The sequence below is a fragment of the Apodemus sylvaticus genome, chromosome 11, assembly GCF_947179515.1.
Source record: "Apodemus sylvaticus chromosome 11, mApoSyl1.1, whole genome shotgun sequence".
NCBI lineage: Eukaryota > Metazoa > Chordata > Mammalia > Rodentia > Muridae > Apodemus > Apodemus sylvaticus.
Genome location: NC_067482.1, coordinates 106,796,884 through 106,818,882, shown reverse-complemented (window position 1 = coordinate 106,818,882; position 21,999 = coordinate 106,796,884). Strand labels below are relative to the sequence as shown.

General features: G+C 38.8%; 1 protein-coding gene across 5 annotated transcripts in view; it reads right to left on the bottom strand.

The window, feature by feature from the left end:
• Asb3 (ankyrin repeat and SOCS box containing 3) overlaps window positions 1–21,999 on the bottom strand; it is a 152,178-nt gene that overhangs the window by 14,132 nt on the left and 116,047 nt on the right. For 3 of the 5 annotated variants that reach the window (XM_052198390.1, XM_052198391.1, XM_052198392.1), the window contains one exon: window positions 21,644–21,774. In XM_052198390.1, coding sequence (XP_052054350.1) covers window positions 21,644–21,774 — 131 coding nt within the window. Of the gene's footprint in view, window positions 1–5,840; window positions 5,958–8,002; window positions 8,140–21,643; window positions 21,775–21,999 lie in introns of all 5 variants that reach the window. The other 2 variants (XR_007980155.1, XR_007980154.1) reach the window with 2 other exon arrangements.

The following is a 21,999-nucleotide window of genomic DNA, read 5'->3' as shown; positions in this document are numbered from 1 at the left end:
ATACAAAGAATCAACAAAACCAGGAGGTGGTTCTTTGAAAAAAATCAACAAGGTAGATAAACCTTTAGCCAGACTAACCAAAGGGCACAGAGACAGTATCCAGATTAACAAAACTAGAAATGAAAAGGGAGATATGACAACAGAAACTGAGGAAATTAAAAAATTATCACATCCTACTACAAAAGCCTGTACTCAACACAACTGGAGAATCTGGAGGAAATGGACAATTTCTTAGACAGATACCAAATACGAAAATTAAATCAGGATCAAACAGATCATCTAAACAGTACCGTAAACCCTAAAGAAATAGGAGGGGTCATAGAAAGTCTTCCAACCAATGAAAGCAGAAGACCAGATGGTTTTAGTGCAGAATTCTATCAGACCTTCATAGAAGACTTAACATCAATACTCTTCAAACTATTCCAGGAAATAGAAACAGAAGGAACACTACCCAACTCATTCCACGAAGCCACAATTATGCTGATACCAAAACCACACAAAGAACCAACAAAGAAAGAGAACTTCAGGCCAATTTCCCTTATGAATATCGATGCAAAAATACTAAATAAAATTCTTGCCCACCAAAACCTAGAACACATCAAAATGATCATCCACAATGATCAAGTAGGCTTCATCTCAGGGATGCAGGAATGGGTCAATATACGGAAATCCATCAATGCAATCCATTACATAAACAAACTCAAAGAACAAAACCACATGGTCATTTCATTCGATGATGAAAATGCATTTGACAAAATTCAGCATCCTTTCATGCTAAAAGTCTTGTAAAGAACAGGAATTCAAGGCCCATACCTAAACATAGTAAAAGAAATATACAGCAAACCGGTAGTCAACATCAAACTAAATGGAGAGAAACTTGAAGCAATCCCACTAAAATCAGGGACGAGACAAGTCTGCCCCCCTCTCTCCATAGCTTTTCAATATAGTACTTGAAGCTCTAGCTAGAGCAATTAGACAACATAAGGAGGTCAAAGGGATACAAATTGGAAAGGAAGAAGACAAACTATCACTATTTGCAGATGATAGGATAGTATACTTAAGTGACCCAAAATACTCTACCAGAGAACTCCTACAGCTGATAAACAACTTCAGCAAAGTGGCTGATTACAAAATCAACTCAAGCAAATCAGTAGCCTTTCTATACCCAAAGGATAAGCAGACTGAGAAAGAAGTTAGGGAAATGACACCCTTCACAATAGCCACAAACAATATAAAATATCTTGGGTGACTCCAACCAAACAAGTGAAAGAAGTATACAGCAAGAACTTCAGATCTCTGAAGAAGGAAATCGAAGAAGACCTCAGAAAATGGAAAAAATCTGCCATGCTCGTGGATTGACAGGATTAATATAGTTAAAATGGCCATCTTGACAAAAGCAATCTACAAATTCAACACAATCGCCATCAAAATCCCAACTCAGTTCTTCATAGAGTTAGAAAGAGCAATTCTCAAATTCATCTGGAATAACAAAAAACCCAGGATAACTAAAACTATTCTCAACAGTAAAAGAACTTCTGGGGGATTCAGTATCCCAGACCTCAAACATTACTACAGAGAAATAGTGATAAAAACTGCATGGTATTGGTACAATGACAGGCAAGTGGATCAATGGAATAGGATTGAAGACCTAGAAATGAACCCACACGCCTATGGTCACTTGATCTTCGACAAAGGAGCTGAAAACTTCCAATGGAAAAAAGATAGCCTTTTCAACAAATGGTGCTGGTTCAATTGGAGGTCACCAAGCAAAAGTATGTGAATGGATCCATTCTTATCCCTTGTACTAAGCTCAACTCCAAGTGGATCAAGGACCTGCACATAAAACCAGACACACTGAAACTAATAGAAAAGAAACTGGGGAAGACCTTCAGGACATGGGCACAGAGAAAAGTTCCCGAACATAACTCCAATAGCTTATGCTCTAAGATCAAGAATCGACAAATGGGACCTCATAAAATTACAAAGTTTCTATAAGGCAAAGGACACTGTCAAAGGACAAAACAACAACCAACAGATTGGGAAAGGATCTTCACCAACCCTACATCTGACAGAGGGCTAATATCCATCCAATATATACAAAGAACTCAAGAAGTTAGACCCCAGAGAACGAAATAACCCTATTAAAAATTGGGGTACAGAGCTAAACAAAGAATTTTCACCTGAAGAACTTCGGATGACTGAGAAGCACCTTAAGAAATGTTCAATATCATTAGTCATTAGGGAAATGCAAATCAAAAGACCCCTGAGATTTCACCTCACTCCAGTCAGAATGGCTAAGATGAAAAACTCGGAGACAGCAGGTGTTGGCGAGGATGTGGAGAAAAAGGAACACTCTTTCACTGCTGGTGGGATTGCAAGATGGTACAACCACTTTGGAAATCAGTCTGGCAGTTCCTCAGAAAACTGGACATGAAACTTCTGGAGGACCCTGGTATACCTCTCCTGGATATATACCCAGAGGATTCTCCGGCATGCAATAAGGACACATGTTCCACTATGTCCATAGCAGCCTTATTTATAATAGCCAGAAGTTGGAAAAATACCCAGATGTCTCTCAATGGAGGAATGGATACAGAAAATGTGGTATATTTACACAATGGAATACTGTTCAGCAATTAAAACCAATGAATTCATGAAATTCTTAGGCAAATGGTTGGAACTGGAAAATATCCTCCGAAGTGAGGTAACCCAATCACAAAAGAACACACATGTAATGCAATCACTGATAAGTGGATATTAATTAGCCCAGAAGCTCTGAACTCTCAAGACACAGCCTATCAAATGATACGGAATACTGTTCAGCAATTAAAACCAATGAATTCATGAAATTCTTAGGCAAATGGTTGGAACTGGAAAATATCCTCCGAAGTGAGGTAACCCAATCACAAAAGAACACACATGTAATGCAATCACTGATAAGTGGATATTAATTAGCCCAGAAGCTCTGAACTCTCAAGACACAGCCTATCAAATGATACACAAGAAGAGGGAGAGAGGGCCCTAGTTCTGAAAAGAGTTGATCCAGCATTGTAGGGGAGTACCAGGACAAAGAAGTGGGAGGGGGTTGGTTGTGGAATGGGCTAAGGGAAAAGGACTTATGGGAATTATGGGGAGGGGGGCACCAGGAAACGGAAAATCATTTGGAATGTAAATAAATAATATAGAAAATTAACAAAACCGAAAACAAAAAAAAAAAGGGATATAGACCTAAACAAAGAATTTTCAACTGAGGAATATTAAGTGGCTGAGAAGCACCCAAAGAAATGTTCAACATCATTAATCATTAGGGAAATGCAAATCAAAACAACCCTAAGATTTCACCTCACACCAGTCAGAATGGCTAAAATCAAAAACTCAGGTGATAGCTGATGCTGGCAAGGATGTGAAGAAAGAGGAACTCTCCTCCACTGATGGTATGATTGCAAGCTGGTACAGTGGCTCTAGAAATCAGTTTGGTGGCTCCTCAGAAAATTGGACATAATGACAGCCCAGCTATACCAGTTCTGGGCATAGAAGATGCTCCAACATGGAATAAGGACACCTGCTCAACTATGTTCATCCAGTCTTATATATAAAAAGCAAAACCTGGAAAGAACTCAGATGTCCTTCAACAGAGGAATGGATACAGAATTGTGGTACATATACATATAATGGAGTACTACTCAGCTATTAAGGACAATGAATTCATGAAATTCTTAGGCAAACAAGAAAACATCATTCTGAATGAGGTAAACCAATCACAAAATAACACACATTGTATGCACTCATTGAGACGTGGATATTAGCCCAAAACCTCTGAATACCCAAGATACAATCCACAGACCACATGATGCCCAAGAAGGAAGACCAAAGTGTGGGTGCTTCAGTTCTTCTAAAGGATAGAGCAGAGACTGAAGCAAAGGCAATCCAGAGACTATACTACCTGGGGATTCATCCCATATACAGTCACCAAACCCAGACACTATAGTGGATGCCAAGAAATGCTTGCTGAAAGGAGCCTGATATGGATGTCCCCAGAAAGGCCCTGCCAGAGCCTTACAGAGGCAGATGCTTACAGCCAACCATTGGACTGAGCACAGGGTCCCCAATGAAGAAGTTAGAGAAAGGACTAAAGGAGCTGAAGGGGTTTGCAACCTCATAGGAAGAACAACAATATCAACTAATCAGACCCCCCAGAGCTCGCAGGGACTAAGCCATCAACATGTGGCTCCAGCTGCATATGTAGCAGAAGACTGCCTTGTCAAGCATCAATGGGAGGAGAGGTCCTTGGTCCTATGAAGGCTCGATAGATGCCTCAGTGTAGGGAGATCGAGGCCAGGGAGTTAGGAGGTGGGTGGGTGGAGGAAGACCCTTATAGAAGTAGGGGAAGGAGCATGGGATAGGGGTTTACCAGGAGGGGGGAAATGGCAAAGGGAATAACACTTGAAATGTAAATAAAGAATATATCCAATAAAAACAAACAAATGAAAAAGAAATAGGTTCCACTATAAAAAAAGGGCTAGGATGAATTTCACAGTCTGGACTAAATTAATACATATTTGTATGAACTTATAGTTTTGAGTACTATCAGTTCTAACATATGCCTTATTAAAAACTATTATGTCATGAAAAATTGAAAGTTATGTAAGAACAAAGCTAGAATGTAAAACTGTTTCAACAGGTTCAACAGGGACATACACACACACACACACACACACTCACACATCTAAGATAGGTACCTAAGAAATATGTAATACAGTTTATACATTAAATCGATAACAGATTGAAATGTGGGTCTTTACCTTGCAAAGGGCCTAAAGTTTTCTTGTATAAATAAGCAGTAGAACTGCAAATTTGGAGGTATTTTGAGGTTCATGTCACAAAATATCTGACAAATGCAACTTAAAAACAAAGGCCAACTTCAGTTTCTGTTTTGAGAAGACACCATCAGCCATGGTACTGGAAGCAAGGTGACAGAAATGTGAAGTTGATAAACCAGTGGAGGAGGGGGTCTAGTCACCTTTAAACCAGCAGAGGAGGGGCCTAGTCACCTTTCTCTAGACTTGAATGAGAGTTTTGTTAGTTGTTTTGGTTATTTTATTTTTTTAACATCTGGTGTACTCTTTTTTTACTGCCCAGAATTGTGAAGTCTATATGTACAATGAGTTTTTCAATCTATGCCTCAAGTTTTAGCTATTACTTGTGAGGTTTGCTACCAGGCTGTTGCTGGATCCCATTGCTATGCGGAAGACAGTCACCAGCTCCTGGAGGAGCTATTTAGAATGGATTTTCGCTTTTATACAGCACTGACCAAGGAAACTTAAAAAAAAAATTCACTATGTTGATTTTATAAAGACTAAAGACAGCTATTAAAAAAAATTCTTTGCCACCCAGTGGGCCTCCGATTATTTGAAAAAGTTATCAAAGTTAGAAAATTTTAAAGGTATAAATAGCTCTCAGCTGTTGGAGGTAGCTCAAACAATATTTAACAGACAAGTGACTGGCACAAGACCTTTTGCATAAACTAAAAACCATAGTCACATCTCTGATGAGTCATAGACTTAACAGATACATAGCAAAATTTTGGTATCTTACCCTCTGTCAGAAGAATATCTCTTAGCTGAAAGTTCTGCCTCCAATCAAAAGATACAGTTATCTCTCAGATTAAACAATACCCACTGACACTAGAAACAAAAAGGCAGATTGTAGTCCATGTTGCCTGTACTCACTGATTCACACTACCCTTGTCCAGGTTGTCCTAAAGTGGAGATGCTCCTCCCACCTGTGACGACAGGCACCATGCTTGGCAAAAAAAAAAAAAAAAAAAAAAAAAAACTCACCCTTTACACTTTTATTAAATGCTGCTGACAGCAAGAACTACTTCCACACATCATTTGGAGTTTTTCTTGTCAAGAAAATCAGGTAATTCCAGTGCCTATTTTCAAAATCATTTGAGACTTAAAAAAAAAAAACAAACAGAAAGCAATTACTTTCTCACTGAGTTAAAATGCCTCCTTTTCCCTAAATCAAAAGAAGTTTTACAAAATATAAGCCAGGCATATCAGCACACAGTTATAGTCCCAGGACTTATGAGGCAGAGATGGTATTATAAATTCAAGATTAGGTTATATAGTAAAAATCCACCTCAAAAATTTTAAGTTATATTAACTTAGAAATTGTTATATGTGCTAGTCTAGTTACACGATGCCCATCTGGAACAATAAGTTGCTTTGTTTTTGCTTTTGTTTTCCAACAGGATCTCATTATATCATGGAACTTGTTATATAATCCAGGTAAGCCTCGAATTCAGAAGTCCCATATATTATGCACAGAATGGAGATCAATATCACCAAGCTATAATCCCTACAACTACAGCAAAGCTTGCCTGTAGGATATACTGCTGCAATAGTGTTGGTGTTAATTTTTGTGTTGTTGGTTGTTTTGATTTTCATCGTTTAAGTTTTTGGAGAGAAAGAAGAGGTAGGGAGAAGGAGAGAGAACGAATATGAAGTTGAATATATACAGGGACTGAAACATCTGGAAAGAATTCAAGAAGAAAAACATGGTCAAAATATATTACATGAAAATCTTTAGATAAACAGGAAAAAAACTCTTGTACAATGCAGAGGACTGGCAATTAGTTATTACCTCCAAAAGATTAGAGAGACTGGAATACAGTATTTTTATTAACACATACACACAGTTTACCTTCATGTCCGGGAACTCAGGTATTTGGTTTATGGGTTTTATGGCACTGGCAGTTAGTGCTAGGATTGTACACATGGCAGGTAACAGCGTTTTCACCGATACACATGAGCTACTCTCCCCTTCTCTCCATTTTTGAGACAGGGTTTTCATATATAAGCCAAACCTTGATGCCTTAGCTACTGTGATAGGCAAGGTATTATAGGCATTCATAATGTATTCTTGCTGGAGCTATTTCAGGTTTAACTGAAATTTGATTTCCTTGATGGAGAATCCCATGGAAAATTACCTAACTCTATTCTAGAAACCCAAGCCAATGCTTGCCTGCTCAGAACCTCCACCCACAGTTAATAGTTTCTGTTAAACTGCTAGGAAATACCAGGATTTGTGTTTGCCTATAAAAGCCATTTGGTCTAAATGTTGGGGAGGTCCAGAATACCTTAGTATAGCTCCACCTAGCTGGAAAAAAGATTTCCAGTTGACTATGTGTAATTGATAATCTCTGGTAAGCTACCCAAAGTATTCTGGAGACCCTAGCAAGATCCCCAGACTGAACCAAGACACTTAGAGGCCTCAGGATCCCCAGGAGCAGGCAAGAGTGCAATAGCTAGAAATGACACCCTGACACGATCAGGGATTCTTGCCAACCATTCCAGAGGTACCCAAAAGATAAATCAAATGTCATCTGGTCTAAATACCCCTGAAGGTAGATTATAGGTGCTATCTGGTTAAGACACAAGAGAAGAGGTTGGACGCAATGTAGATCCTGTGTCTAGGATTTGTGTGAGATGTCACTATATTCCCCTAGTCTGTTCAGGTGTATGAATGTGTGGAATCCACCCCAGGTTTTTACTATGTGTCTCTCTGCATGAATGTGTCTCTTTCTGTGTGTTTCTGTGAATCCTGCTGGTTGGAGAACTGGATCTAAAATGGATGTGGGGAGTGAGTTGTCCTGGAGTATACAATTCAATAACTCAGTGCCCTCAAGGCAGTGCTCGATTTCTATCAGGCTCTTGGGCTGTACATCCATGCTGTAGTGATGTACTTCCAGAGGCTGTGATTAAAGAAAACCTCAAAGAAAGGGGAAAAACAAGACTTAGATGAAATCATTGGTATTAGTTTCCAACTACCTGGTCCTCATGACTAACTGCCTTACTGTCAGCATTGTTATGACTGTTGAAGCTTACTCTGATCTAGCTAATGCTGGGACCCTGCACCCTCAACTGCATGGTCAACTAAGGTACTGGCACTTAAGACCAATTATGATTCATTAGAACAGGATGAGTCAATGATTTACCTCATGCCCATAGAACCAGTGCGGAACATGACAGTACAGAGGTCCCTCCATCTTGTGCTTTTGCTGGGGTTATTTCAGGCTTAAGTGGAATCTGATCTTCTTGATGGAGAATCCATGGAAAATTACCCAACTCTATTCTAGAAACCAAAGGACAAGGTAGGGTATGCTTAGGTCTGAAATATCTCAGTGTAGTCCAAGTAAGCTGGAATAAAGACTTTCAATTGGCTATAAACTATGTTTGAATGGTCATCTCTGGTGTGATCCCCATAATGCTACCTGAGAGCAGGGATTTGAGACATGCACTACTCTGTGTCCAGCTCAAGTACATTTCTTTTCTTTCCTTTCATTCTTTTTCTCTTTCTTTCACCTTTCTTTCTTGTCTTTCTTCATTTTTGTTTTTTCTTTTCTTTTCTTTCTTCTTTCTTTCTTTCTTTCTTTCTTTCTTTCTTTCTTTCTTTCTTTCTTTCTTTCTTTCTTTTTTTTTTTGGAGACAGTGTTTATCTGTGTAGCCCTGGCTATCCTCAAACTTGTTCTGTAGACCAGGCTAGCCTCAAACTCAGAGATCCACCTGCATCTGCCTTCTGAGTGCTGAGATTAAAGGCGTATGCCACCACATCCCAGCATATATTTCTTTTTAATGCATAAAATTAACAATGGTTGTTTTTACCTCATTATAAAATAACATAAGAATTCTTATGTAGGTATTACCTTATTTGTTGATTTTAACAACATCTCACTCTGTAGCCATAGGCTAGCTAGCTTCTCTATAAAGTTGGCCTTGACCTTGTGATTTTCTTGTCTCACTATTTGAATGCAGAGATTGCAGGTATAAACCAGTGTAACTGGCTGGGAAGTGGTGGTGCACGCCTTTAATCCCAGCACTTGGGAGGTAGAGGGTAGAGGTAGACCGATTTCTGAGTTCGAAGCCAGCCTGGTTACAGGGTAAGTTCCCATATAGCTGTGCTATAGAGAAGCCTTGTCTTGAAAAACAAAAAACAACAAACAAACAAACAAACAAAAAGTGTAACTGGCCTTGGAATTGAATATATTACCACCTAGACAACAATTAAAACTTGTTTCTAAAGAAGGGGCAAAATCTCCACACACACACATGGCAGTCCACAGCTGTCTATAACTCCATGATCGACACCCTCACATAGACAGATATATAAACAAAACACAAAAGCACATAAAGATAAAAACAAGAAAGTTTAAATAAAAAAGGGCTGGGTGTGGTGGTACATGCTTAAAAAGCAACCCAAACAAAAATCCACTCACACCACTAAAACAACCACCACTGTGAATGAGATGAATCACCAACAGTTAAACAGCTCTAAGTTAGTCTCTTAGAAAATAATATTTCCCAAAGCTCTCAGATATCAGGAACTAGAAAACAGAGAGAACACAAGGATTGTGAGAAAAATGGTATGTTCAATTGTGGATACATCATAATGTAAAATATGAAATAGTAATATCTATATAGCTACAGCATATATGCAGTTGGAAGCAAGAAAAGAGATGGTAGCTAGAGAAAAGATGGAGAAGCATAAGCTACTAGTAAATATCTGATATGCAGGATATCCAATTTGTGACCTCAAAGAAATCATGATCCACAAGTTGAGAATCACTGATCTAGACACACCTGCTATGTGCTATGGCCTTAATGTGTGGGAATAATTTTCCCATTTGACATATGTGCCATTTTTGCTTTTCTGTTCTCAAATTCACTCTCCCACAATCTACCTGCTCTGAATAAATGTTTTCTGATGATGCCAATACATCATCAGAAAAGTATCTGCAAATACCAATGTTGAGAGTTACATGCAAGAGAAGTTTCCCACATTATTATTAACGAAATTCTAAACTGGAATGCCTGGAGACTCCAAACAGAAAACTTCTTTAACAGAAACATTCTTCACAGTCTGAGTATGTCTAAGTTCAAGAGCACTTTAGATTGAGAAAATTAACTAAAATGTAATTCTTCAAGAAATTACAAGACATTTCTACATAGGTATAGGTTGATTTGTTAAAACCTATTCAAACTACTTTTAGAAAAGTTTCATTTTCCATAAAAATAGACATGAAACAAAAATTTTCCAAATTTAAAACACATAATCTTATATCATATAATTGAAATTAAATAATTCAGAGCAAATACATAGGAATACTTTGGATACAATATATTTAAACTAGTTTCTTACATAAAATTTATCCTGTCTAAAGAAACAGGCATGGGGGAGGGAGCAGAGACTGACGGAATGGCCAAATTGAGACCCATCCCATGGGCAAGCAAAAGTTTCTAACATTATTAATGGTACTCTATTGTTCTTGAAGACAAGAACATATCCTCTGAGAGGCTCCACCCAGCAGCTGACTCACATAAACACAGACACCAAACACAGTCAAACAGTGGATGGAGCCTGGGATCGCTTATGGAAGAATAGGAGGAAGGATGGAGGGACCTGAAGGTGATAGAAACTCCACAGGAAGACCAACAGAATCAACTAACCTAGAGCCTTGGTTCTCTGGAGTGGACTTAGGCTTCCCCATTCATATATAGCAGATGTGCAACTAGACCTTCATGTGGGGTCTGAACAATTGGAATAGGGGCTATCCCAAAAGCTGTTGCCTGTATGCGTTCTTATATGCTGGGCCGCCTTGTCTGGCCTCAGTAAGACAGGAAGGACATAGTCTTGCAGACATGAAGTACCAGGGTTGGAGGTGGATATCCAGGAGCCCTTCACCCATGCAAAAGAGAAGGGGAGGGATATGGGGAAAGGATTTTGGGATGGGTAATGGGGAGGGCAGCAGTGAGTGGGATGAAAAGTGAATAAAAAATATTAAATTAAATTTAAAAATCCCACTGAATATTCTTTAAATTTTGGCTAATCAATAATTTTTTTCGAGACAGGGTTTCTCTGTGTAGCCCTGGCTGACCTGGAACTCACTCTACAGACCAGGCTGGCCTCGAACTCAGAAATCTGCCTGCCTCTGCCTCCCAAGGGCTCGTATTAAAGGCAGGGGGAACCACCGCACAGATGGCTGATGAAATTTTAATAAATATAGTAAAGTTTGAAAAATCAGTTTTAGAATAGTCATTTAAGTATCAATCACTAGATAACATATTTTTTGTTTTTCTATTTTTTTATTTTTTTATTCGATGTATACTTTATTTACATTTCAAATGATTTCCCCTTTCCTTGATCCCCACTCGCCGAAAGTCCCATAAGTCCTGTTCCCTCGCTCTGTTCTCCCATCCACCCCTTCCCACTTCCCTGTTCTGGTATTCTCCGACACTGCTGCACTGAGCCATTCCAGAAATAGGGGCCACTCCTTCCTTCTTATTGGACATCATTTGATATGTGGATTGTGTCTTGGGTATTCCAAGCTTCTAGGCTAAAACAGCTTATAAGTGAGTGCATACCATGAGTGTTCTTTTCAGACTGGGTTTCCTCACTTAGGATGATGTTCTTCAGCTCCGTTCATTTCCCTAAGAATTTCATGAATTCATTATTTCTAATGGCTGAATAGTACTCCATTGTGTATATATACCACATTTTTTGCATCCAATCTTCTGTTGAGGGAAACCTGGGTTCTTTCCAGCTTCTGGCTATTATAAATAGGGCTGCTATGAACATAGTGGAGCATATATCCTTACTACATGCTGGGGAATCCTCTGGGTATATGAACAGGAGTAGTATAGCAGGATCTTCCGGAAGTGAGGTGCCCAGTTTTCTGAGGAAACGCCAGATTAATTTCCAGAGTGGTTGTACCAATTTGCAAGCCCACTAGCAGTGGAGGAGTGTTCCTCTTTCTCCACATCCTCGCCAACACCTGCTGTCTTCAGAATTTTTAATCTTAGCCATTCTGATTGGTGTAAGGTGAAATCTCAGGGTTGTTTTGATTTGCATTTCCCTAATGACTAATGAAGTTGAGCATTTTTTAAGATGCTTCTCCAGAATCCGAAGTTCTTCAGGTGAAAATTCTTTGTTTAACTCTGTATCCCATTTTTTAATAGGGTTATTTGGTTTTCTGGAGTCTAACTTCTTGAGTTCTTTATATATATTGGATATTAGCCCTCTATCTGATGTAGGGTTGGTGAAGATCTTTTCCCAATTTGTTGGTTGCCGATTTGCCCTTTTGATGGTGTCCTTTGCCTTACAGAAACTTTGTAATTTTATGAGGTCCCATTTGTCAATTCTTGATCTTAGAGCATACACTATTGATGATCTGTTCAAAAAGTTTCCCCCTGTACCGATGTCCTCAAGGGTCTTCCCCAGTTTCTTTTCTATTAGCTTCAGAGTGTCTGGCTTTATGTGGAGGTCCTTGATGCATTTGGAGTTGAGCTTAGTACAAGGAGACAAGGATGGATAAATTCATATTCTTCTGCATGCTGACCTCCAGTTGAACCAGCACCATTTGTTGAAAAGGCTATCTTTATTCCATTGGATGTTTTGCGCCCCTTTTTCGAGGATCAAGTGGCCATGGGTGTGTGGGTTCATTTCTGGATCTTCAGTCCTGTTCCATTGATCGGCCTGCCTGTCACTGTACCAATACCATGCGGTTTTTAAACACTATTGCTCTGTAATATTGCTTGAGGTCAGGGATACTGATTCCCCCAGAAATTCTTTTGCTGTTGAGAATAGTTTTAGCTATCCTGGGTTTTTTGTTATTCCAGATGAATTTGAGAATTGCTCTTTCTAACTCTGTGAAGAGTTGAGTTGGGATTTTGATGGGTATTGTGTTGAATCTGTATATTGCTTTTGGCAAAATAGCTGTTTTAACTATATTAATCCTGCTGATCCATGAGCATGGGAGGTTTTTCCATTTTTTGAGGTCTTCTTCCATTTCCTTCTTCAGAGTCTTGAAGTTCTTGTCATACAGATCTTTCATGTTTGGTAAGAGTCACCCCAAGGTACTTTATAGTGTTTGTGGCTATTGTGAAGCGTGTCATTTCCCTAATTTCTTTCTCAGCCTGCTTATCCTTTGAGTATAGGAAGGCTACTGATTTGCTTGAGTTGATTTTATAACCTGCCACTTTGCTGAAGTTGTTTATCAGCTGTACAAGTTCTCTAGTGGAGTTTTTTTGGGTCACTTAGGTAGACTATCATGTCATCTGCAAATAATGATAGTTTAACTTCTTCCTTTCCAATTTGTATCCCTTTGACCCCCTTATGTTGTCGAATTGCCCGAGCTAGTACCTCAAGTACAATATTGAAAAGATAAGGAGAAAGGGGGCAGCCCTAACTAGTCCCTGATTTTAGTGGGATTGCTTCAAGTTTCTCTCCATTTAGTTTGATGCTGGCTACCAGTTTGCTGTATATTACTTTTACTATGTTTAGGTATGGGCCTTGAATTCCTGTTCTTTCCAAGACTTTAAGCACGAAAGGATGCTGAATTTTGTCAAATGCTTTTTCAGCATCCAATGAAATGACCATGTGGTTTTCTTCTTTGAGTTTGTTTATGTAGTGGATTGCATTGATGGATTTCTGTATATTGAACCAACCCTGCATCCCTGGGATAAAGCCTACTTGATCATGGTGGATGATCGTTTTGATGTGTTCTTGGATTCGGTTGGCAAGAATTTTATTGAGTATTGTTGCATCGATGTTCATAAGAGAAATTGGCCTGAACTTCTCTTTCTTCGTTGGATCTTTGTGTGGTTTTGGTATCAGCGTAATTGTGGCTTCGTAGAAGGAACTGGGTAGTGTTCCTCCTGTTTCTATTTTGTGGAATAGTTTGAAGAGTATTGGTGTTAGGACTTCTTTGAAGGTCTAATAGAATTCTGCACTAAAACCATTTGGTCCTGTGCTTTTTTTTTTACTTGGAAGACTTTCTATGACCCCCTTCTATTTATTTAGGGGTTATGGGACTTTTTAGATGATCTATTTGGTCCTGATTTAATTTTGGTATTTGGTATCTGTCTAGGAAATTATCCATTTCCACCAAATTCTCCAGTTGTGTTGAGTATAGATTTTTGTAGTAGCATCTGATGATTTTTTGAATTTCCTCAGTTTCTGTTGTTATATCCCCCTTTTCATTTATAATTTAGTTAATTTGGATACTTTCTCTGTGCCCTTTGGTCAGTCTGGCTAAGGGTTTATCTAACTTGTTGATTTTCTCAAAGAACTAGCTCCTGGATTTGTTGATTCTTTGTATGATTCTCTTTGTTTCCACTTGATTGATTTCAGCCCTGAGTTTGATGATTTCCTGTCTTCTACTCTTTCTGGGTGAATTGGCTTCTTTTTGTTCCAGGGCTTTCAGGTATGTCCTTAAGCTACTAGTGTATGCTCTCTCCATTTTCTTTTTGGAGGCACTCATTGCTATGAGGAAAACTCTTAGCACTGCTTTCATTGTGTCCTAAAGATTTGGGTATGTTGCACCTTTATTTTCATTCTTTCTTCTTTGGCCAAGGTGTCACTGAGTAGAGTATTGTTCAGTTTCCACGTGTATGTGGGTTTTCTGTTGTTTTTGTTGCTACTAAAAACCACTCTTACTCCATAGTGATCAGATAGGAGGCATGGGATTAGTTTGATCTTCTTATATTTGTTGAGGTCTGTCTTGTGACCAATTATATGGTCAATTTTGGAGAAGGTACCATGAGGTGATGAGAAAAAGGTATATTCTTTTACTTTAGGGTAAAATGTTCTATAAATATCAGTCAAATCCAATTGGGCCAAAGCTTCAATTAGTTTTACTGTGTCCCTGTTCAGTTTCTGTTTTCCTGATCGGTCCATTGAGGAGAGTGGAGTGTTGACGTTCCCCACAATTATTGTGTTAGGTGCAATGTGTGCTTTGAGTTTTAGTAAAGTTTCCTTTATGAATGAGGATGCCCTTGCATTTGGCGCATAGATGTTCAGATTTGAAAATTCTTCTTGGTGGATTTTTCCTTTGTCCAGCAAGAAGTGTCCTTCTGTGTCTCTTTTGATGACTTTAGGTTGAACGTCAATTTTATCTGATATTAGAATGGCTACTCCGGCTCATTTCCCGAGACCATTGGCTTGTAAAATTGTCTTCCAGCCTTTTAGTCTAAAGTAGTTTTTTGTCTTTGACACTGAGGAGTGTCTCCAGTATGCAGCAAAATGTAGGGTCGTGTTTCCTTATCCAATCTGTTACTCTATGTCTTTTTATTGGGGAATTGTGTCCATTGATGTTAAGAGATATTAAGGAATAGTGATTATTACTTCCTGTCATTTTTGATGTTATTTTTATATTTGAGTGGTTATCTTCTTTTGGGTTTGATGAAGGAAGTTAACTATCTTGCTTTTTCCAGGGTGTAGTTTCCTTCCTTGTATTGGAGTTTTCCTCCTTTTATTCTTTGCAGAGCTGGGTTTGTGAAAAGATATTGTGTAAATTTGGTTTTGCCATGAAATATCTTGGTTTCTTCATCTATGGTGAATGAGAGTTTTGCTGGCTATAGTAGTCTTGGCTGACATTTATGTTCTTTTAGAATCTGCATGAGATCTGCCGAGGATCTTCTAGCTTTCATGGTCTCTGGTGAGAAGTCTGGTGTAATTCTGATAGGTCTTCCTTTATATGTTACTTGGCCCTTTTCTCTTACTGCCTTTAATATTCTTTCTTTGTTTAGTGCATTTGGGGTTTTGATTATTATGTGACAGGAGGTATTTCTGCTCAGGTCCAGTCTGATTGGAGTTCTGTAGGCTTCTTGTATATTCATAGGCATCTCTCTCTTTAAGTTGGGAAAGTTTTCTTCCATAATTTTGTTGAAGATATTTGCTGGCCCTTTCTCTTGTAAATCTTCACTCTCATCTATACCTATAATCCTTAGGTTTGGTCTTCTCATTGTATCCTGGATTTCCTGGATGTTCTGGGATACAAGCTTTTTGCATTTTGCATTTTCTTTGACTGTTGAGTCAATGGTTTCTATGGTATCTTCGGCATCTGAGATTCTTTCTTCCATCTCTTGTATTCTGTTGTTGGTATTTGCATCGATGGCCCCTGATTTCTTCTCAAGGTTTTCTATCTCCAAAGTTGCCTCCCTTTGTGATTTCTTAGTTGTTTCTACTTCTGTTTTTAGATCCAGAATGGTTTTGCTCAGTTCCATCATTTGTTTGTTTGTTTTCCTTTAATGCTTTAAGAGATTTTTATGTTTCTACCTGTTGACTCAAGTTCTCCTGCATTTCTTTAAGTTTTTTTGTGTGTTTCTTCTTTATTGGCTTCTATCTCTTGAGCCTTATTCTCCTGAATTTCTTTAAGTGTTTTTTGTGTTTCCATTATACGGGTTTCTAGCTTATTCATGTTCCCCTGTATTTCATTAAGAGATACATTTATGTCCTTTTTGTGTTTTTATAGCAGCATCATGGCCAGTGATTATAAATCCAAATCTTGTTTCTCTGGTGTATTGGCATAACCAGGACTTGCTGATGTTGGAGAGTTTGGTTCAGACGCTGCCATATTGCTTAGATTTCTGTTAGCAGCATTCCTGCGTTTGCCCTTTGCCATCTTGTTCTCTGGCGTTAGTTGGTCTTGTCTCTGTCTGGTGTTTGAGCCTCCTGAGAGGCTCTAGGGCTATTTCTGCAACACTGGATTGCTGGGTTTCCCCTGTTTCAGATTGCTGATGTGCTGTCCTCCTCTGGGTGCCCCAGATTGTGTCTGTGAACCAGATGCTGCCCATTTGCTCCTTCAGGGAATGCTGAGGGTGTATGCTGCGGGACCTTTTCCAAGTGCTGATCACTCTGCTGAGCAGCCAAACTCCCAACTGGGTTGGTGAACACAAGGCTAGCCTAGCTGCTCAGGCCCTGAATCTAGGCAAAAGCCTGATAGTCCAAGTTCTGAACAAAGTTTCCCTTGGGATATGAGTGTTAATTGGGTCTCTCAGGCGGCCAGGATGGCAGAATCTGCTGGGCTAACAACCTCATGCCCAGGTTGGCACACAGATGGCCCACCGAGCAGCCCAGGTCTTGGGGGGCAGTCCAGAGCCTGTCGGGGCTTAGATCCCCGCTATGTTAGCCTTGAGCTATACCTGTTAGCTGGCTTTGCCTGCTAGAACTCTTTGGTGTCCTGTAGGCAAAATGGCAGTGCGCGGAGGACCGGGCAAACAACCTCCTGGCAGGGTTGGCACGCTGATGTCCCCACCCCCAACAGCCCAGGGCCTGGATGCAGGCCAATGCCTGTTGGGCTTAGACCCCTGCGATGTTGGCCTCGGGTTATGTTTACGTACCTCAGGCTGTCTGCTCTCTCTGGCATCAGAGAACCAAGATGGAGGCGAGTCTCTTGTAAGTGACAGGCGGGAGGCAGAGTTCTGATGTAGCTTCTGTGAGGTGAAAGGTGCCGTAAATCCTCAGCTACTTGCAGCCCAGCTGGCCAGCGATGGTCAGTGGTCGTGGGCACAGGGCCTGCCTGGACCCTGTCACCTTGGTACCACTGCTGATGGCCCTTCCTCTGGACCAGCCGCTGCTGCTGTTGCCGCCGCTGCCCGCCAGACTATTACTGAAACTTTGTAATTTTATGAGGTCCCATTTGTCAATTCTTGATCTTAGAGCATAAGCTATTGGTGTTTTGTTCAGAAACTTTCCCCCTGTGCCGATGTCCTCAAGGGTCTTCCCCAGTTTCTTTTCTATTAGTTCAAGTGTGTCAGGTTTTCTGTGGAGGTCCTTGATCCACTTGGAGTTGAGCTTTTTTCCGCTGGATGTTTTCAGCTCCTTTGTCGAAGATCAAGTGACCATAGGTGTGTGGGTTCATTTCTGGGTCTTCAATCCTATTCCATTGATCCATCTGCCTGTCACTGTGCCAATACCATGCAGTTTTTAACACTATTGCTCTGTAGTATTGCTTGAGGTCTGGGATAATGATTCCCCTAGAAGTTCTTTTACTGTTGAGAATAGTTTTTAGCTATCCTCGGTTTTTTGTTATTCCAGATGAATTTGAGAATTGCTCTTTCTAATTCTATGAAGAACTGAGTTGGGATCTTGATGGGGATTGAGTTTAATCTGGATATTGATTTTGGCAAGATGGATATTTTAAATATATTAATCCTGCCAATCCACGAGCATGGACGATTTTTCCACTTTCTGAGGTATTCTTCAATTTCCTTCTTCAGAGACCTGAAGTTCTTGTCATATAGATCTTTCATTTGTTTGGTTAGAGTCACACCAAGATATTGTTTGTGGCTATTGTGAAAGGTGTCATTTCCTTAATTTCTTTCTCAGCCTGCTTATCCTTTGAGCATAGGAAGGCAACTGATTTGCTTGAGTTGATTTTATAACCAGCCACTTTGCTGAAGTTATTTATCAGCTGTAGGAGTTCTCTGGTGGAGTTTTTTGGGTCACTTAAGTATACCACCATATCATCTGCAAATAGTGATAGTTTGACTTCTTCCTTTCCAATTTGTATCCCTTTCACCTCCTTATGTTGTCTAATTGCTCTAGCTAGTATCTCAAGTGCTATATTGAAAAGATATGGAGAGAGGGGGCAGCCTTGTCTTGCCCCTGATTTTAGTTGGATTGCTTCAAGCTTCTCTCCATTTAGTTTGATGTTGGCTAACCGGGTAACACATACTTGTAACCTCAGCACACAAGAAATTGAGGCAGGAGTACCAAAAGTTTTAGTCTAGCTTGGACTACAGAGAAAGACCAACAACAACAAAATTATCAATTCACAGAATTTTCACCCAGTTCGCAGTAATTAGTAGAGACAGGTACAAATAAAATGTTAATATTTCCTTTCAAAGATGATAACTTTACAAACAGAACACAAATATATAAAAATTTCTAAAAGCTATTAAGTTTAGTATTCTTTTGAATACAAACTAAGTATTTTGCTTATGTATCTTTATAAAAGCAAAAGATTCTCAGAGTAAAAATAGTCAACTGCTGCTCCCTGTAAGATCTGTAGGCTAAACTTATGAGCAGATGTAATTCAGAGGAAAATACTACCCTTTCCCCATGCTTTCCACATTATGAGGAAATCAATATTATGCCTAATTTACTATGTTCCCTGAAAAATCCAGAAAAATTCCAATATAACTAGAGAAACAAGAAAAGAAAAAGTAGCAATGTAATTGGGCAATGTAAGTGGAGCAGGTGGGACAGAAGTTTTCCCTCCACCATTTGCACCAGGGAGTCAGGCAGCTCCACAACCTTCTGTGCACAGTCCACCAGGAGAGAGTGATCTCCCAGCAGTGCTTTCACTTCTGAGCACAGAGGTGAGATCTCCACCTTCTCTCTGGAGGGGAACAGCTAGGAGCACACAGGGAGGTGATCAGTGGAGCAGCTGGGACAGAGGTCTTCAGGCTGCCATTTACATTGGAGAGCCAGCCTTCTGTGCAGAGACCCTACCAGAAGAGAGTTGCTCTTACAGGCCAACAGGAGGGACAAGCTCCAGCCAGAGACAGCAAGACCAACTAACACCAGAGATAACCAGATGGCAAAAGGCAAGCACAAGAACCCTACCAACAGAAACCAAGGCTACTTGGCAACATCAGAACCCAGTTCTCCTACCACAGCAAATCCCAGATACCCCAACACACCGGAGAAGCAAGAGTTGGATTTAAAATTTTATCTCATAATGCTGACTGAGAGCTTCAAGAAGAACTTAAATAACTCCCTTAAAGAAATCCAGGAGAACATGTATCAATAGGCAGAAGCCCTGAAGGAGGAAAAACAAAAAATCCCTTAAAGAATTACAAGAAAACACAAACAATCAAGTGAAGGAACTGAACAAACCCATCCAAGATCTAAAAGTGGAAGTAGAAACAATGAAGAAGAAATCACAAAGGAAGACAACTCTGGAGACAGAAACACTTGAAAAGAAATCAAGTAAATCAACAACAGAATACAAGAGATAGAAGAAAGAATCTCAGGTGCTGAAGATACCATGGAAAACACTGACTCAACAGCCAAAGAAAATGCAAAATGGGAAAAAGCTTATAACCCAAAACATCCAGGAAATCCAGGACACAAGGAGAAGACCAAACCTAAGGATTATAGGTATAGAAGAGAGCAAAGATTTACAACTTAAAGGGCTAGTAAATATCTTTTTAAAAAATTATACAAGAAAACTTCCCTAACCTAAAGAAAGAGATGCCCATGAACATACAAGAAATCTATAGAACTCCAAAAAGACTGGACCAGACCAGAAAGTCCTCCTGGCACATAATAATCAAAACACCAAACGCACTAAACAAAGAAACTATTAAAAGCAGTAAGGGAAAAAGGGCAAGTAACTTATAAAGGCAGACCTATCAGAGTTACACCAGACTTCTCACCAGAGACCATGAAAGCTAGAAGATCCTGGGAAGATTTCACAGACCCTAAAAGAACAAAATGCCAGCCTAGACTACTATACCCAGCAAAACTCCCAATCACCATAGATGGAGAAAACAAGATATTCCATGATAAAGCCAAATTTACATAATATCTTCCCACAAATCCAGCCCTACAAAGGATAATAGATGGAAAACGCCAATACCCTAGAAAAATCAAGAAAGTAACCTCCTTCCAACAAACCCAAAAGAAGATAACCACACAAACATAAAAATAACATCAAAATAATAGGAAGCAACAATCACTATTCCTTAATATCTCTTAACATCAATGGACTCAATTCCCCAATAAAAAGACATAGACTAACAGAAATAGTTTTAATGTAAATCTTCAATTTTATTAGAAAATGTTATAATTCCTCTGTCAATTAATTTAGTAATATTTTTATATCTACCATTTTATCTGTATAATTTTGCATGAAATAATCAATTTGTACATTTTTCTATATATTTCTCAAATTTTATCAGAAATATTTTCCATGTAAATCTTCAATTTTACTTGAAAATGTTTATAATTCCACTTTAATCAACTTAGAATTATTTTTAGGCCTACCATTTTATCTGTATAATTTTCCATGATAATCTTCAATTTTAGCATGTTTTTCTATATATTTCTTCAATTTTATCAGAAATTTTCCCATGTAAATCTTCAACTTTATCAGAAAGTGTTTATAATTCTACTGTCAATCAACTTAGGAATACTTTTACTCCTACCATTATTATATCTATATAAAATTTCCATGATAATCTTCAATTTTAACATGTTTTTCTACATTTTTCTACAATTTTATCAAAAATATTTTCCATGGGCTGGAGAGACTGCTCAGCAATTAAGAGCACTGACTGCTCTTCGGAAGGTCCTGAGTTCAAATCTCAGCAACCACATGGTGGCTTCACAACCATCTGTAATGAGATCTGATGCCCTCTTCTGGTGTGTCTGAAGACAGCTATAGTGTGCTTACATATTATAAATAAATCTTGAAAAAAAAAAGAAATATTTTCCACATAAATCTTCAGTTCTATCATAAAATCTTTCTACTTCCTTCTTCAATTAATTTAGCAATGCTTTTTATATCTACCATTTTATTTGCTAATTTTTGATGAAAGTTGTCAATTTTAATGTGTTTTTTTATATATCTCTATTTTATCAGAAATATTTTCCATTAAATCTTCAATGTTTTTACATTGATATGTTTTTACTTCCTTTTTCAATAAAAGAATGTGCTTTTTAAAAAGAAAGATAGGAAGAAAGGAAAGAAAGAAAGAAAGAAAGAAAGAAAGAAAGAAAGAAAGAAAGAAAGAAAGAAAGAAAGAAAGGTAGATAGAATAGTAGTATGTTTAACGCTGTGCTTTCTTACCCATATGTTGCTGAAGAGCCCATGAGGAGTTTGCACGGACAGAGAGCATCTTTTCAACAGCTGAAGGAAGTCTCTTCCAATTAGAAAATTCCAAAGTAAAGATAAGGATGTCATCACTGACTGAATCAACCCTGTATCAACAACATATTAATAAGCCATGAATAAATAAATAAGTGAGTGTGTATTTGTTTCTTGCTTCTAGTACTAATCATATACATATAAGCAAATACCATACTCTTATTTTTAAAGAACCTAATGATGAAAGGGAAACAACAGCAAAGCCAGAGAGTATTCATACAACCAAGACAACTTCATTCGACTCCTAAAAGTGCAGTAACGTAGTGTGCAGCAATCCA